The 15775-nt window shown below is 57.2% G+C and overlaps 2 protein-coding genes across 2 annotated transcripts; both read left to right on the top strand.

Moving 5' to 3' along the window:
- Window positions 1–1867: 1867 nt before the first annotated feature.
- LOC34621961 (polyadenylation factor subunit 2) lies at window positions 1868–6224 on the top strand. Its single transcript, XM_026335168.1, has 6 exons — window positions 1868–2074; window positions 2468–2865; window positions 3170–3295; window positions 3823–4362; window positions 5333–5702; window positions 6063–6224. The coding sequence occupies exons 1-6, from the start codon at window positions 1868–1870 to the stop codon at window positions 6222–6224; spliced, it is 1803 nt and encodes a 600-aa protein (XP_026190953.1).
- Window positions 6225–6941: 717 nt separating this feature from the next.
- Window positions 6942–12848, top strand: LOC34621962 (DNA gyrase subunit B). The gene is made up of 12 exons (XM_026335169.1): window positions 6942–7051; window positions 7551–7603; window positions 8060–8265; window positions 8604–8696; window positions 8913–9196; window positions 9478–10075; window positions 10644–10806; window positions 11031–11107; window positions 11368–11555; window positions 11621–11713; window positions 12056–12533; window positions 12738–12848. Exons 1-12 carry the CDS (start codon window positions 6942–6944, stop codon window positions 12846–12848), a joined length of 2454 nt encoding a protein of 817 aa, XP_026190954.1.
- Window positions 12849–15775: the final 2927 nt, after the last annotated feature.

Here is a 15775-nt window from a genome sequence, read left to right on the forward strand (position 1 = left end):
TTTATTAACAAAGCATTCCTTTCTAAGAGCTATGGAGCTACCGTGTTCACATCGAATTCCGCGCTGGCGTTAGCCGCTCCAGCAGGTGTGTCACCAAATAATCCCATCGCCAGAGGATTTTTGCTTCCCACAGTGTTGCCAAAGTAAACAAAAGCACTGAATCACCAAAATAATTCGCTCAAAGACAGGCAAATGTTGAAGGGAAATATTAGAGCACATTTCAATAAGCTTGTATAGGCTTGTACTGCTTCTGGAATTAAATGTCCCCCTGTGGAGATCTTAGATAAAGGGGAAAGTCTTTAACACGCTTCTAAGCCAACGTGGTTGGCTGCCCCATTAGGGCTGCCAGTTTAGGTTTCTGAGAGCTCCACAACAGTAGCAGTACTTGAAACTGACGGGAAGGACGTCTGAGCAATTTCTGCAAACCCATACCTCCGCGCCATTATTCCAATCCTTCCTTTGTGCCCAAGGGATCGACGTCGGGTCCGCTGCTGCTGCTGCTGCTGCTGAAGGAAGGCAGCGACGACGCAGACAACAAGAAACAACATTTAGTAAGCACCATAACACAAAGGCTGAATTATTTTGGAAAGGCGCTAGGTCAGATAGTGTGTCTGAGAGACATCCCACCCAGAAATTCCGTATGCAGGTGCCCCTACCTGCATCTTCCTGGCGGCCAGAAGGGTCTTCCAGCTCCTCGACTCCATCATCGCTGCTGCTTTTTCTGCTGCTGCTGCTGCTTTTTCTGCTGCTGCTCATGCTGATGCGGCGGCAGGTGAGTGCTCCGTGGGGTTTTTCGGCCCTGCAGGCTGAGCACTGCAGGAACCTCCTACGGTTCTGCAGTGTACAGACAGCGCAAGTCCAGACCCTCCGCGTCCTATCGCCAGGAGCAGCGGAAGGCAAGGGGTCGAACTTTGCGCTGTTGCATGCCTCATCCTTGAGCGCGTAGGGAGGACGCTTACTAGCGGCTAGTACTGCCGTTGCTGCTGCCCCACCTCCCGTTCGTTGCTCTTCGTGTTGCACCTCTTCCGTCTTAACCTTCACGCGGGAAGGCCCCGACTCAGCCTTCATTTCAGCGCTGCACACACTTGCCGGAGGGCCCCCGGGGGCCTCCCTAGACACCAGACATGATGCTTCCTTCCGCTGCTTCTTCCGGCTGCGGAAGAACTGCACAACTTCACCTGCTGCAGCTGGACAGCTTGACGCTGCGGCGTCAGTTGTTGCTGCCGGTACAGATCCGCGGTCTGCTTCTGCACTGGCTGCCACGGTAGAGGAAAGCTGCGGGTTCCCGTCGCATCTGCTGCTGCTGGTGGTGCCAGACTTGCCGATGCCTTCCATATGCGACACGACAGAGAGAGAGTCGCTCGAGGGATAAGCACTCTGATGGGGGCCCCGAGGGCCCCCTGTGGCGCACCCCTTCCCCGGGTTGGTGGCTAGAGGGTTGCAGCTGTTGCTGCTTCACCCGCGGCAAATATTGCGAAGAATTATGCGGCTGTTTCTTAGCTAACGTTTGAAGTTATAAGACGATTTTTGCGGGGTGTCGAGAGGCCCGGGGCCCCCAGGGGTCGCCGCCCTCCAGCGGCCGCCAACGGGGGGCCCCCACGGGCCTAAACTCAAGCGCGCGAGCGCGATTTTGGCGGCTTCTTTTTCAGAATTAATTTGCAAAAGTAAAATCGAGGCAGGAAAGCTGCTGCATTCGCGTGTAACTTGCCAAGAGTAAGCCCTAAATGGGGAGCTAACGTCTGAGAGTGCGAAAACAGCTTCCCAGGGGGGCCATGAATCAAAGGCTGCAGGAGTAGGACCGTCCCATTGCTTTTCTTCCCACTGGCTGTGCTCCTAAGTCTCCGCAGCAGCAGCAGGGGGCCCCACGATGCTCCTTTACCAAGGGCTTCGCAGGGCCCCCCCTTCGTTTGAAGACTCTGGGGGAGCGACACCGCAAGGCCAGCCTCCTCCCAGTCTGGGAATCGACAGGCCCTGTGTGGACCCCGCAGCCTTAGGGGGGCCCCTGCTCTCTTCTCTGTTATTCGAGGGCCCCCCTAAGCACACTCCAAGGCCTCATCCTCTCTTTGCTCGCTATGTAACGCCACATGCCCTAACCATTGAACCCTGCGCTCACAGCTTTAATCCGACACCCGTGTATCTGCACACAAACTGCTACACGACTCTCCGCATATTCGTTCCTGTATCTTCTTCTGCTTGTCTGTCCGCGCCATCGGCCCCCTTTCCTTCCTCCCCCATACCTTCTCTCTCTCTTGCTTTTTCTGTGTCTGTCTGTGATTGCCTCACTTGCTCTGTCTTTGTTCGCTTTCTTGGACTGCTTCTTCTCTGTCTGTGGGAGGGGGTTTCTTTGGCTTCCTCATGGCCATGCAGCACGCTTGTGGTGCCTTGCCACATCGTAGTAGCGGTCCGTCTTCGGGTCCATATGTATATGTGTATATATAGGTATGTAAATCTGTGTGTGTGTGTGCAGGCTGCCCCTGTTTTTTACGCCTTCCCGTTTTCCTTCGCTGGCGTTTGTCCCTCTCTCGCTGTCTCCTCGGTGAATCGGACGCGCACGGCTTGCGTTCACCTCTCCTTTATCGGGGACGGAGTGAGGCTCATTGGAGGAACAGCTGGTGGTGAATTGGTGGTTTGGGGGGGGGGCGCCTTGGGATTTGAAGATCTCAAGCGGCTGCCGCATGCAGGTGGCGCTGTGACAGCGATCGAAGCCGATACTCTCTACGATCGCATCTTTGTGGGGGACGCTGCTGGAAAGATCGCAGTGCTTTCGCTCGCACTCAGCCCAATCGAAACGGAACCTCTAGAGGTGTGTCTTGTGCATTGTGGCGAAAAACGGGGTGCTAAGATGTGTGGCAGCAGCAAACTGGGGTGCCTCAGCAGGGGCCTCTTTGTTCTCCTCCTCCCCCCTTTCTTGGCGAGCCTCTATGCATGCCCCTTCTCCCCCAGGGCTGGGCTCGATTTTTGTGCATGTTCACGGCTGGAGCTTTTGCATGCAGGGGTTCTCGCGCTCCGTCTTGGGATTGTCTGTATGCCCCTCCTCGGCGCTCCTGTTGGGAGTTGGAGATTCCTCCTCGCCCCTCCTATGGGACCTTCAGATGCAGCGACTGCTGAGGCCCCTAGCAGCTGCGCCGGCAGCAGCCTCGCTGGACTGCAGCAGCTGCTGCTGCTGCTGCTGGCACCCAGTATCTTCTCTGGCTGCAACAGGCACCACTGCGGGCTGGGTGTATCTCTGGGATGTCAGGGAGCAACAACCCGTAGCGGCCATCCAGCCCCACAGAGGCACCGTCAACAAGATTCTGTAAGCGCTAGGCGTTAGAAGGAGCGGGGGAACGCCGGGGAGCGAGCCTCTAAGCTGCCAAGCACATCCACTGCAACCCTAGATCTCGGCCCTTTCGTTGTGCTTTCTTGCGCTCAAGAGGAGGAAGGAGAGCGGAAGGGAAGAGGGGAAGAGAAGAGGGGAAGAGAGCTTTAGCCGAAAAGAAGGGCACGCTGCAGATGCCTGCGCCTGTTATGCCTCTACATGTGGGGCCGGCCATACGGCGGAAAGGGGCAGGCGGGGAACGATGGAAGGAAGAGAGGGGGTTCATATCTCTATGCCGTGTTGCTGCCTTACAGTGCATTTTAAGAGGCTTGTGTGTTTTTTTCGGCTAGCCTGTGTGCCGCCCCGCGCTTCTTATTCTTCTAGGCAGTTTGAGTCCTTGCAAAGGGATGTAGAAGCGGGAATAAGAAAACCCCTTTGGCTAGGGGGAGGCAGCCGTGTTTGCCCTCGTCTCTTTCTGCGCCTGTAGGTTGGGGGTTGCCGTCTCTCTGGTTGTGGCTGTGCAGATTCCATCCATCGGGAGACAGCCTCCTTACGAGCTCGAGAGACTCCTCGGTCCGCCTGCTGGACCTCCGCACGCTAAGGTCTCTGCAAACGCACAAACTTCCTTCAGGGGGGCCCTCCGCTTGCCACGCGGCGGGGCCCCAGGCCGGCGGTGGGGGGCCCCCCCCCGCGGGTCCCCCGCCTCTCGGCTGGGAGCCTAGCACGCTGGCTATTAGTCCGGCGCAGCCTCATGTCTTTTGTGTGGGAGACACGGGCGGGTTCCTCTCCTTCTTTTCGCTGCTGCAGCCTGGGGGGCCCCTGTGCAGAATTGACAATAGCGGGGCCTCTCAGGCTGGGGGCCCCACTGCAGGGGGCCCTCAGGGGGCCGGAGGGCCCTCCAGCAGGGAAAATGCAATCGTAGCGCTAGAATGGGCGCCTCATGGGGCCGCTATCGCCTCCGCGTCGGAAAGTAGACTACTTAGGCTCTGGGGAAGGGGGGCCCCTGGGGGACCCGTAGGAAGGGCTCTCAATGCGGGGGCCCTCCTCGAGTTAGATGGTAACGGGTACTACCCCGTCTGCTCCTTTAGGGTCGAAGACAGATTGGTGCTGTCTGACAAACGGCTCGCTGCTGCTGCTGCTGCTACTGGGGTCGGCGATGCAGCAGGCGGCCCCACGCCCTCAACAGCTGCAACAGGAGGTCCTACAGGAGGGGGCCACATAGCGGGAAGATTCTTTGCAGAGGGGGTGGCCCCCTTGCGGGGGGGGATGGGGTCTCCGGGTGAAGACGAATGGATGGAGGGCCTGCCAACCCCCTCAAAACACCTCTTGCTGCAGTTCGCCGAGAAGCGTGCAGCAACCACAGCCACCACTTGAAGAGGACGCTCTTTCAGTGGAGGAACTTCTGGGTCGAGGGGCCCTCTTTTCAGGCTTGCGACCTTGCTTTTGGCTCCCTCTACGCTACTTCAGACTTCGGGTCCTTAGAGGAAGGCCAGAAGGCGGGGAAATCAGGGACGTGTGCATGTGACTGGCTTTGAGGGGGAGCCCTTGTGAAATGCCATCCCCTTGCTAAGGAGGGCCGTACGGCGGTGCTTGTTCTCTTCCCAGGGGCGTCATGGGCGGCAGGAGAGCAGCTAGGGGAGTGTGTGTGAACGATAGCACTACACAGTTAGGGGTATATACCTCCTCTCATATCGTCTGTTTCCCCAGAGGGAGGCCTCTACGAGTACGGGGGAGGGGGAGAAAGAAAGGGGGGGCCCTGTGGGGCCCCCACGCCGGTGGCCGTTGCCTTGTGCAGCGCTTTTATTAGGGGCATCTTCCAGTAGGCCCATGCGTAGGAAGGCAGACGTAGTATCTCTTGTAGGAGCCTGCGCGCGAGAAAGGCACATTTGCGCCGGTCCGTTTTCTAGTGTCCAGCTGCACCCCCACGTGACCCAGCTCCCTTGTGACTGCATCTCTCCCATACTTCTACACGCTGCACATAAATGTATGTAGCTTATGTTACTAATTATCCCTATCCTGCCATGTTCCATTTAGGATACTACAAACAATAATAGCGGACCACAATCAGGGGGCTCGCTCAAGGAGGCTGAATGACTGCCCCCAGGAGAGTGCCCTGTGCGCATCGTTTGCCCACCGCCTATTGAATACGCATACACCAGACATTGCATGCGGTCCAAAAGAGGGACTGCAATATTATCTGGTAAAAATTTCTCATACAACAGCAGAAAATAACGGTGCTTTGACCCCCCAGGTGGGGGGCCAGGGAGGGGCCCCGCATCGGGAGACCCCGGGGGCCTCTCGATGGACCGGGGTGTCAAGACACTGCACGGTGGGTGCGATCCAGACACGAGACCCTGGGGGTAGGTGTGGAGGGGGCCCCTCAAGAGGGCCCTCCGTTACTCAGGTAATTTTCCAGGTGTTTCTTTGCTTCTTTGTTGCAATTTTTACGTTACACGTGCGGATTTAGCCGTAACTCCAGCATTCAGCCCTTAACACCAAGGTTCCCACGAAGGGGGAGCACAGGGGGCCTCACAGCTCGAAAGGCACAACGCCGCACGGCAAGAGCCACCACCTGCGCTCACTTCGCCCCCAACGCAACAGGGGGCCCTAAGGGGCCCCCTGTGCTGCAGCGCAACATCAAAATGCCACTGCTGTTACGGTTGTTGCTGCTGCTCCTGCTGCTGCGACCCCAGCAGACCTTTGCGTTCCGAGCCGCGCCGAGAGGGGCAGAAAGGCTTCAAATGAGCGGCTGGTTCCCTTTGAGGTCAATTTATGGCCTCGACGAGCGGCGTTTCTCCAAAGGGCAGCGCCCAGGAGGCCCCCTCATGGGGGGCCCCCTCCACTTGTGCTCTCAAAAGGTGAGTCCTCGAGACTCTCTGCGGAGGGCCCCACAGGCAGCAGCGGCGCGAAACGATGGATGCACTGAGCAGCAGCAAAGCCAGCAGGCGTCCTACACGGCCAAAGACATCCGCGTGTTGGAAGGTCTCGAAGCCGTCCGACTCAGACCCGGTACATTGCACACATAGTGCATGAGGGAAATCAAGGGCTTCGGTTGTTTTTGGCTTGCAGTCAACAGTACTCTTTCTCATCAACTCAGGTGTTACCCTACTCGATGCGACATCAAAGCTCCGCCAACGGGGGCAGGGCCCCCCCGCCACCCTCTGGTCTCCGCTTTCAAGCCTACACTGAGCATGAGCATGTCTCTCTTTCTTTCTTTCTTTATTTCTCTCTCTTTCTTTCTCCTGTCTCTCTGACCATCTACCTGTCTTCTCTCTACCTCTCTATCTCTTCATACGCACTCTTCTCCGCGAACTCGACTCGCCTCTTTTCTCTAAACTAGCTCTCAGGGTCTATTTACCGCCTCGGTACTTGACCCACCCATGCCCCTCCCACCTCCTACTAACATGCCCTGCAGCCGCCTTCCCTTCGTTCGCTAGCTTCTTCCCTGCCACGCGTGCAGGCATAGAGGGCTTCCCGTTGAGCCCTTAAGGATCAAAATAGGCTTTTTGGCTATGCGCGGGGTCCTTCTTGCCCATCGGCGGGCTCGCAACTGTCCCTCCTTCCCTCCCCGTTTCCGCGAAAAAATGCGCGCTGCTTATCTCCACTCCTCGTTAACAATTTTGTTCGCGAGATTCTTGCAGGGATGTATGTCGGAGACTCCGACGCTTCGGGAGCGCTGCACCTCCTCATGGAACTCTTACAGAACTCTGCAGACGAAATCGCTCAAGGCAACTGCACAGAAATAACGGTCTGGCTCCACCGTGACAGGTGCGGGGAGACGATTCAAACGCTGCAGCCATACGCGAAAGGGGCGACTTGCGTGGGGTCGTGGCATGCATTTTCCGTGTCTGGCTTGCCTTATGGCCCTCGCTGAGTTTCCTGCCGCCGTTGAACGCATGCCTTCGGTGCCTCGTGCCCAAGGGGGGCTTACTTTCCGCCTGCACGGCAGCTCCCTCTCTGCAGTGCTCGCGAAGGGCCTTTACCGCCCTTCGCTGCGCTGCCTGTCGCATGCTTCTCCTCACCTCCACAGCCTGTGCCTCTTTGCCGTATTCAGTCTCAACACTGTCGCGCGCAATCTTGAGGCCTCCTTGGTATCGAGGAAAGGGGCCGGCTGCCTATGTGCGATGTTTTCGCCTGGCAGCCCGCCGCTTAGCGACGTCAACAGCCGCCTCCTCTTGATACCTCTCTGCCTCTGCACTCCCCGAAGCCGCTGCCTCCCCCTGTGCCTTCCCGCATTCTTTTGATGCTGCAGCTCAATCTCCGTACAAGACAATGGCAGAGGCATCCCCTGCGACCCTGTCCAGCGCCACCATCCAAGTTCGTTTCCTGTGCCGTCCCTGCCACCCTTTTCGCTCTGCCCGACCGCTTGTTTCTTCCGGTGTTCATTGCACGCCTCTCCGATGGTTATCTCTATCTATATCTCTATATCCATCTGTCTATCTGTCATGCTTATCTTTATCTACATCTCTATATCCATCCCTCTATCTGTCGTGCCTATCTCTATCTACATCTCTATATCCACCCCTCTATCTGTCGTGCGTATCCCTATCTACATCTCTATATCCATCTATCTATCTGTCATGCTTATCTCTATCTATATCTCTATATCCATCTATCTATCTGTCATGCGTATCTCTATCTATATCTCTATATCCATCTGTCCATCTGTCTGTCTGTGCGTATATGTGTATGTCGCTTCCCTTCTCACCACCGTGCGCCGCGGTGTCTCTGTGGCGTACGCTGCAGCTCCGGCCCCCTCAGATGGCTCACCAGCTCCCGAATGCCCCTCCGCACTGGAAGTCGTACTGACAACTCTCCACTCTGGAGGGAAATTCGTAAAAGCCGGCTCTTCAGAAGGCGCTGTGGGAGCGACGGGGGCAGAAACAGCTCCGTACAGCTGCAGCGGAGGCCTTCACGGCGTTGGGTTGCCGGTCCTTAACGCGCTAAGCTCCAGGCTCAGAGCAGAAGTAATTTGTCTAACCCTCACCTGTTTCTCCGAATGCGACATGAAACCTTATAGCACTTCAAGGGTGGAGGCCTCACGCGCTGCGGGTAGCAGCTGCCCTACCTGCGCAACAGAGCCGCTTCCAACACACCAAATGGCGGCCTAAAGAACCTCCTCATTGGCATCGGTGGCCGTTGCACTGCATTAACAGTGTGTGCAAGCATGTGTATGTGTGTGGCTTTATCTGCTACGGAAGCAAGCGAGGAGCGAAGGGAGGGGAGAAAGCGCAGGCAAAAAACCGCGACTCCAGCAGGTGTACCCTCTTCTCGGTATCTTCGCTTGCTGCTGCGTTGTGTGAAGGTCCTCCGCGATTCTCAAGTGTGCACCCTCGAGTGCAGCCAAGGCCGCATCACGCAACCCCTGACGAGGCAAAGCAGAGCAGCGGCCGCTGCCGCCGCTGCTGCGGCAGTGGCATCAGCAGCGGCAGCTCCAAAATTGACGGCAGGGGCAGCCGCAGGTGAAGTCTGGAATTTTACTTGGCCCTCCTCGCAGCACCAGGGCACCGCTATTCGTTACTACCCCGACAGAAGCATCTTCGGGGAGGCAGCAGTCGTGCCGTGGCAGAAGGTTGCGGAGCGCTTGAGGGAATTATCCTTTCTGTATCCGCAGACAGTGTTTCATCTGAAGCGCGAGCGTGCCTACTGCAGCGCAGATACCGCCTCCGCCGCGAAGCAAGAGACTGAAGAGGCGGCAGCAAGGGCAGAAGCGCGTAAAGAAGCCGAAATTGGAGATGGCAGCGAGCGGCAGGGCACGGCTGGCAGCGCAGAGAAGGAATCAGAGGAGCCTTTGATTCAAGAGATTCGCTTCAAAGACGAAGGGGGCGGACTCAAGTCCATGCTGCGTGAAATGAGCCATGGTCTCGCGGCCCTCTTCACGGATACACCCATTATTAGGTGCATCTATTGGTACCTTGTGTCTCTCTCTCTCGCTCTCTCTCTCTGACTGTCTCTCTCTCTGACTGTCTCTCTGTATGTCTGTACTCTGGCTCCCCCCTCTGCCCATGTGCCCCATGTATCCTAGTGTGTCTGTTTCTCTGTGTGCCCTCTCTATGGAGCTCGCTCGCCAAGATTCGGCATTGAAACCTGCTGATGCCGTGGGCGTGCGCCGCGGTGCTTGCACAATTGTGAAAGTTCGTGGCTGCCGGCCGTCTTGCTTGCGCCGCTTTGCGCCTCAGTGTCGTCTGTAGCAATGCCTTCCTCTCTCTTGAGGCCCACCTCATGTTTACGGATCCAACCAAGACTCCCAACACCGCTGTGAGAACGCCTCGCAGCGATTGCAGCATCGAGCGCCAGAGCCGTAGCGAGGCAAGCAGCGGATTGGCGAGCGAGTTGCAGCGGCTGTCGCCGCTCGCCGTTCCGGCAGACACACTGGGCTGCAGCATTGCCTCATTCGTGAATGGCGTCAGCACGCCACACGGCGGTTCGCATGTGGACGGCTGTCTCTCGGGTCTTACCAAGGCAGTGCATGCAGCCGCGGCAGCAGCTGCCGCAGCGGCTGCGGCGTGGACTGGGCGGGGGAACAAGCGGCTGCTGCTGCGCACAAAGCAGCAAGAAGCTGCAGACAGTGCAAAAGCTGCTGCAACGCCTGGCAGCGGAAGGGGGGTTGCGGGAGCAGGTGCCTCCGGCTTAGCCGCAGGAGCTGCTGGGGTTAAGGGGGAGTATCTGCGCGAGGGCCTCGTGGGCATCGTGAGCCTCAAACTTTCCGATCCTGTTTTTGAGGGCCAGACGAAAAGGAGGCTGAAGGGGAAGGAAGTCGCACGCGCTGTAGAACAGGCAAGGAGAATATGCCGATTTAGCTCCCGAGCTTGTCCTGATCTCGAGGGTGCCTCTTTTTTGCCCCTTCTGTAAAAGCCTTCTTCTTCTAGCGATGTCTGCTCCAGCGCAGCCCGTGTCTCCCCGGTAATGGAGCCTATGCAACACAAGGAGAGATGCGTGCTGGCCAAAGGGCGAGACTCGGTTACTTCATTCTTTCTCTCTGTCTCTCTCTTTGTCTTTCTCTCTGTCTCTCTTTGTCTTTCTCTCTGTCTCTTTGTACTGCGGCGAAAAGCGGACGCTCGCGCTGATTTCCGCAGGCGGAGGCGGGAAGGTTTGGGGCGCTGATTGCTCGCATTCGCATGCGATTTCGTCTTCTGCTGCTCTCTGGGTTTCTTTTCCTCTCCGCGCCTCGCTTTCCTCCTTTTTCTTTTGCATTTCTAGCTTCTCTCGCTATCTCTGCTAGTGAGGGGACGGTATTACTGGCCGTATGTGCCGGCTGCTGGCGCTGGCTAAGGAGGCGTGGGGCAGTGGCAGGAGAGTTGTTTCATGCAGCAGGCTGTCTGCATGTGCTTGTGTCTCTGACCAGCTGGTGCAGGAGGCACTCTTCAATTTCTTTTCGGCGAATCCGGGAAAGCTGCAGCAGCTCCTGCAGCGCGCTGCCGCCACTGCCGCAGCAGCCGCGGCAGCAAAGGCAGCGCGAGACTTCCAGAAAGCTCGACAAAGGGCAGTACAGGCCTCTGTTCTTCCAGGTACGGTGCCGCCTTTGAGCCTCCAATGGACGGCAGCAGTGGGAGCTAGGTGATGACTGCTCTTGCCAAATTCTGCTCGCTCAATTCTTCGCTCACAATCCTCACCGCATTGCGCCATCAACATCGCAAACTTCCTCTACCAGTGCGCTCTCCACGCTGTGCCCCAAGAAACTCGCTTCTATCCCTTCAAACGCATGTGTTGCTTCTCCCGTTGCACCCTTAAGGGAAGCTGGTAGACTGCCAGCGAGGCGGCGAACTGTTTATCGTGGAAGGTGAATCAGCAGCCGGAAGCGCAAAACAGGTATCTCTAAAAAGCGCATGCGCACAACAGGCGCGTTCCTAGCAAGCACGCTCGTAGGGGCTTTCCGCGTCTCGGCTTCTTCTGCTTCTCCGACTTGCTTTCCAGAATACTTCGCGGGCAGCTTGATCTTCCCCCCACTCTTTTGCCGCCGCTCTCCTTCTCCTCCAAGGCCCCGCATGAGTACACTTTGCACATTTTACCCCCACGGCTGCTCCCGTCACCCCCTGACTTGGTGGTGCTTTGCTGCTTTGCACCTGTAGGCGCGCGATCGCCGACTACAGGCGGTCCTGCCCCTCCGTGGAAAGATCCTCAATGTACAGCGCGAGAATAACAGACGCAAGATCTTCAACAACGAGGAGGTCAAGGTCAGCTGTGCAAAACGCAGCTCCGAAGCAACATTCACAACTTTTATAGAAGCAGACACGGCTCCCGCCACGGCTGCACCACAGCGCCAGGAGGAACGACTACATGCGCGCTCACTTAGCCACGTGCTATTGCAGCTGATAGATAGAGCTGCTGCTGCTGCGATTTCCAGGCACTGGTATCTGCTCTAGGCGTCCCACCGCAAGACGATAGCTCAAAACAGCAAAGCCTAACGGGCCTAAGGTAGGGAGGCACGCACTTGTGGGTTCCGTGTCAACTGCCTCTTAGGAGGCAGTATGCCTGTTATTGCAATGTGCATGTCGTCATGCACCTGCTCTCTCCTTTTGAGCTCTCGTTTTTGTCGGTTGGCTGCCGTTTTTCCGCGGATGCGCCTACAGGCGCTCACAAATAAGCGTTTTTAGTGTGCATGTCTCGGCGTGTTGGCTCTCTTTATGTGTCTTTTCACTCTTTTTGGCTCTGGCTGTTGGTGTTGGCGTTGGTACGCTTGCTTTTTCCCCCAGTTCCTTTCTCTTGCACTCGTTCCTCTGCTCCGCCCTTGCGGTTGCGTGTACATGCGCGCTGTAGATACGGGAAGGTGATCCTCCTCACGGACGCGGATGTGGACGGCGCGCATATTCGATCCCTGCTGTTAGGCTTCTTCTACCGTTTCTATACGGCGCTACTGAGAGAGAATAAGCTCTTCATTGCGTGCCCCCCTCTCTACAAGGCAGTGCACCCGCCGATGCCCTTGGCCCTGCTGCAGCAGCATTTCAAGCAGCTCCCGCACACCCGCGACAGCCGTGGCACCGTCAGCAGCAGCACAGTGACAGAGACATACGTCTGGACGGATGCAGAAGCGCAGCGTCTCGCAGCCCTCGTGCAGCAGCAGCATCCTAAAAAGAAAACTACACAGGCAGCATACGGCGAAGCAGGCGGCGGAGGCATCCTACGGTTGCAGCGGTTTAAGGGTTTAGGGGAGATGCAGGCAGAACAGCTGTGGCAGACGACAATGGATCCTAGAGCACGAAGCCTCAAGAGGATCACTCTGCAGGATGCTGCCAAGGTAGCTAACCCCCAAAAGCAACCAGTCAAGTCATCTCTTGCACATCATATATTCCTCTCGCAGACTCTGTCCACCCCTGTCTGTGTTCCCTCCCTCTGTCACCTCTCCGGCTCCCCTCGAACGCAGAAAGCTTTTCCATCTAGGCACGCATATAGTTCAGGCCGTCGCCAACAATATGGGTGCGTGAGTGTTTGTTCATTTCAGGCTGAGGCTGCTGTCTCTTCTCTGATGGGAGAGGCCCCTATGGAGCGGCGACAGCTCGTCTTGTCTCTAAGTGCCTCCTTAGCGGCTGACCCTCAGGCGCTAAGCACCTAAGGGAGTGCCCTAAGATTCTAAATTCTATGGGGGCTCTAGTCAGTCGAGAGGGTCGTACGATGTTACGTATCCAGCGCGCACACTTATGCTCGCCGACATAGATACAGGCCAGACTGTTGCTGCAGGTGCGGCCGTTCGTCCTGCATCTCACACACCTGCACCGTTGCTTCAAATGTAAACTAGCAGCGGCAGCAGCACCAGCACTCCCACCGCCAACTCTACGTTTCTGCGCGAATGTATATATATGTATTATATATATACATATAAAAGCCTCTCTGCTCGGGAGACCCCAACGTGGAGAGAAGGCGGTGGGTGCGAAGACGAGGTGGCTCTACAGGGGGCCTTCTTGAGAACAGCACACAACCTTGCCGTTCTAAGAAACACGGACGCCTTTTTGAAAGGAACGAACGTTCCTAAAAGACACAGACGCGAGTGAACGGAGGCAGCAGCATCCACAACCCAACGCGCGGCTAGCTCTCGCTGTCAAATAGGCGCAATCTGCCACACCGTGCAGATTCCCTAGAGGGAGGCCTCTTGGCCTCCCCAAACACTAGGGAGCTTCTCATCTTCCATAGCGGCTTACACGAACATATTCTTAGAGCGCCTCCCCCGATCTCCTCTTCCCCCGACCGCATGCGACAGCTCCCGTCAAAATGAGCAACCCGAGAGAACCGTCGTCGCGTTTGCATGCCGCTACCCTCTCCTTCCCTTCCCCCCTACCTCCCTCTGTATTCCGCTTTGTTACACGCGAGTTTTCCCTAGCAACCCTCTGACATGCGGAGGGGAGAGTGCAGCTTTCGGAGCTCTCCCCCCCGGAACCCCCATCCCCCCCGTCAGATCATCACTGACGGAGATTGAAAGTGCACACATCGCATAATGCGGAGGGCCTGCAATGAAGCGAGAAGGAGCCACCACCCCTCCTTTCTTCCCTTTCTAGTGGTAAGGGGGGGGCAGCCCTTCACAGGGGTATGTCTTGCAGCCGCTGCGCGTGGCGATCTCCTGCTTGTACAGCATCATTTGCTGTTGCAGCAGCTGCTGCAGATGCTCCTTGTGCTGCTGCTGCAGCTCCGACAGCGGCTGCGCCTGCTGAGAACACCCTTGACTGGAGGGCAGCCTCTGCGCTGGGGGGGGGGCCTCGCCGAGGGAGTGCTGCTGCAGGATGGAGGCAGATGCACCGCATACCGAGGGGGGGCCCCCAAAGGGGCCCCCCTGCTGCAGCAACACGGGGTTTTTGGGGGGAGAAACGGGAGGCCCTCCCCATGGAGAGAATGTGGGAAGCGACAGCTGCGACGCGACCCCCCCTCCCGCTAGGGGCCCTATGGGGGCCCCCCCCCCCCCGGGGGCCCCTGCCCAGGAAAGCCCGCCGGAAATCCCATCGGGGGGGCCCCTGCGAGTTCGCGTGCCTCTCAGGGGAGACGGGGAGGCAGACTTGCGCCTCTTGGATCGAAGGAAGGCTGCCGCAGCAGCCGCCGAGGCAGCAGCAGCGGCTGCTGCCGCAGTGCTGCCTCGGCAGCTGCTTTCTGTTAACCCGAAGTAGAAGGATTCATCCTGGGGGTGGCTAAGAAGACAAGGGAACGCGTCCTTCCGCTTGGTGCTGCTCCCCTTGCCGAGGCTACCACTGTTGATCGCGGAGGAGCATGCGGAGCTGCCTAATAGGCCGCTCCGGTGCAGCAAGCCGCTGCTGCTACCGTTACTGCTGCTGCTGGAAACTTCCTCGCCGAGAGTCATAGAGGGACTGTGCATAGGGGGGATCCGTGAGGAGGAGCGAAAGACGACCAGACCAACGCGCGCGCTTTCAGACGAAAGCAGCTGCTCACCTCTCGCTGCGGCAAAAGCCGTAGTGGGTTCAACCCTAGAGCCTTGCGCCTACACTCTGGGAGTTAAGGGATGACGTTCGATGCAGAGCTGGTGGCATATTCGCATACCTCTGTGCACAGGGATACATCGGGAGGTAGAAACAAGTGCAAACAATAATGCATGGATATGCAGACACATGCAGGCATGAGTATGTGGAGGGATGCATGCATGGGTCTATGTTTACACTCAACCATCAAGCGTGCGAGGGGGCGGAGGAGGGCAAGGCATTCTACATCAGAGGGCTCAGGAACTGCCGGGAAACCCTCGAGAAAAAAAAATGAAAGTCAGAAACCCCCAAAGCGTGGAGAGGCACTCCTGTACGAGAGGAGGGCTTAGTCAGCAGAGGTTCGCGAGTGAGCGAAGCGAGCACATAGACAGCTAAACTGGGCTGTCCACACAAAAAGGCGCAACGGCGATACCGTGCGAGCCTTTAGGTGTACGGGGAGTTAAAGCTGGAGTCGAGGAGGACGAACAACAGTGCAGGTTTCAGACTCGAGGGTCAGGGAATCAAAGATGTCAGGTGAGATCCATCGCAAGGAGTTTTGCTCTGTGCATGCTACGTTGTATAAGGCCAAGAAGGTGATTAATGCGCATAATCTGCAGAGACAAGGAAAAGCCATACACTGCTTTCTTTCGTGCAGCAAGTACTGGAGCTGCATGCGGCTGCCACAGCTCCTGCTCTGGTGCAATGCTGCTACACGCATGCGAAAGCCCCGTTCTCCCCGAGATGGATGCTAATTTTGCAAAGGAAGCACTAGACCTCTTTGTTTCTTGAACGGAATCGACTCTCCTACTGTACCCCAAGCGCTCGCTGCAAGCTGGTTGCTGCTACAGTTGCTGTTAGTACTGCTGCAGTTGATGCTGTTTGTCACCATAGCACCGCAACAACCAATGGTCTTGCGGGAAATATCCACAAATTAAGACTCACTGCAGCCTACATGAACTCCATAGGATCAAAAACTCGTACAAAGCAACCCCCCTCCCCCTCCCCCGAATTCAAACCGCGCATTTCCTTCATGCACTCCTTTTCAAGGCGCATTTTCAGCGGCGGCGTGTTGTGTATAGCGTAC

Source organism: Cyclospora cayetanensis, unplaced genomic scaffold (assembly GCF_002999335.1).
Source record: "Cyclospora cayetanensis isolate NF1_C8 unplaced genomic scaffold, CcayRef3 CcayRef3_contig_60, whole genome shotgun sequence".
In the NCBI taxonomy this organism is placed as follows: Eukaryota; Apicomplexa; class Conoidasida; order Eucoccidiorida; family Eimeriidae; genus Cyclospora; species Cyclospora cayetanensis.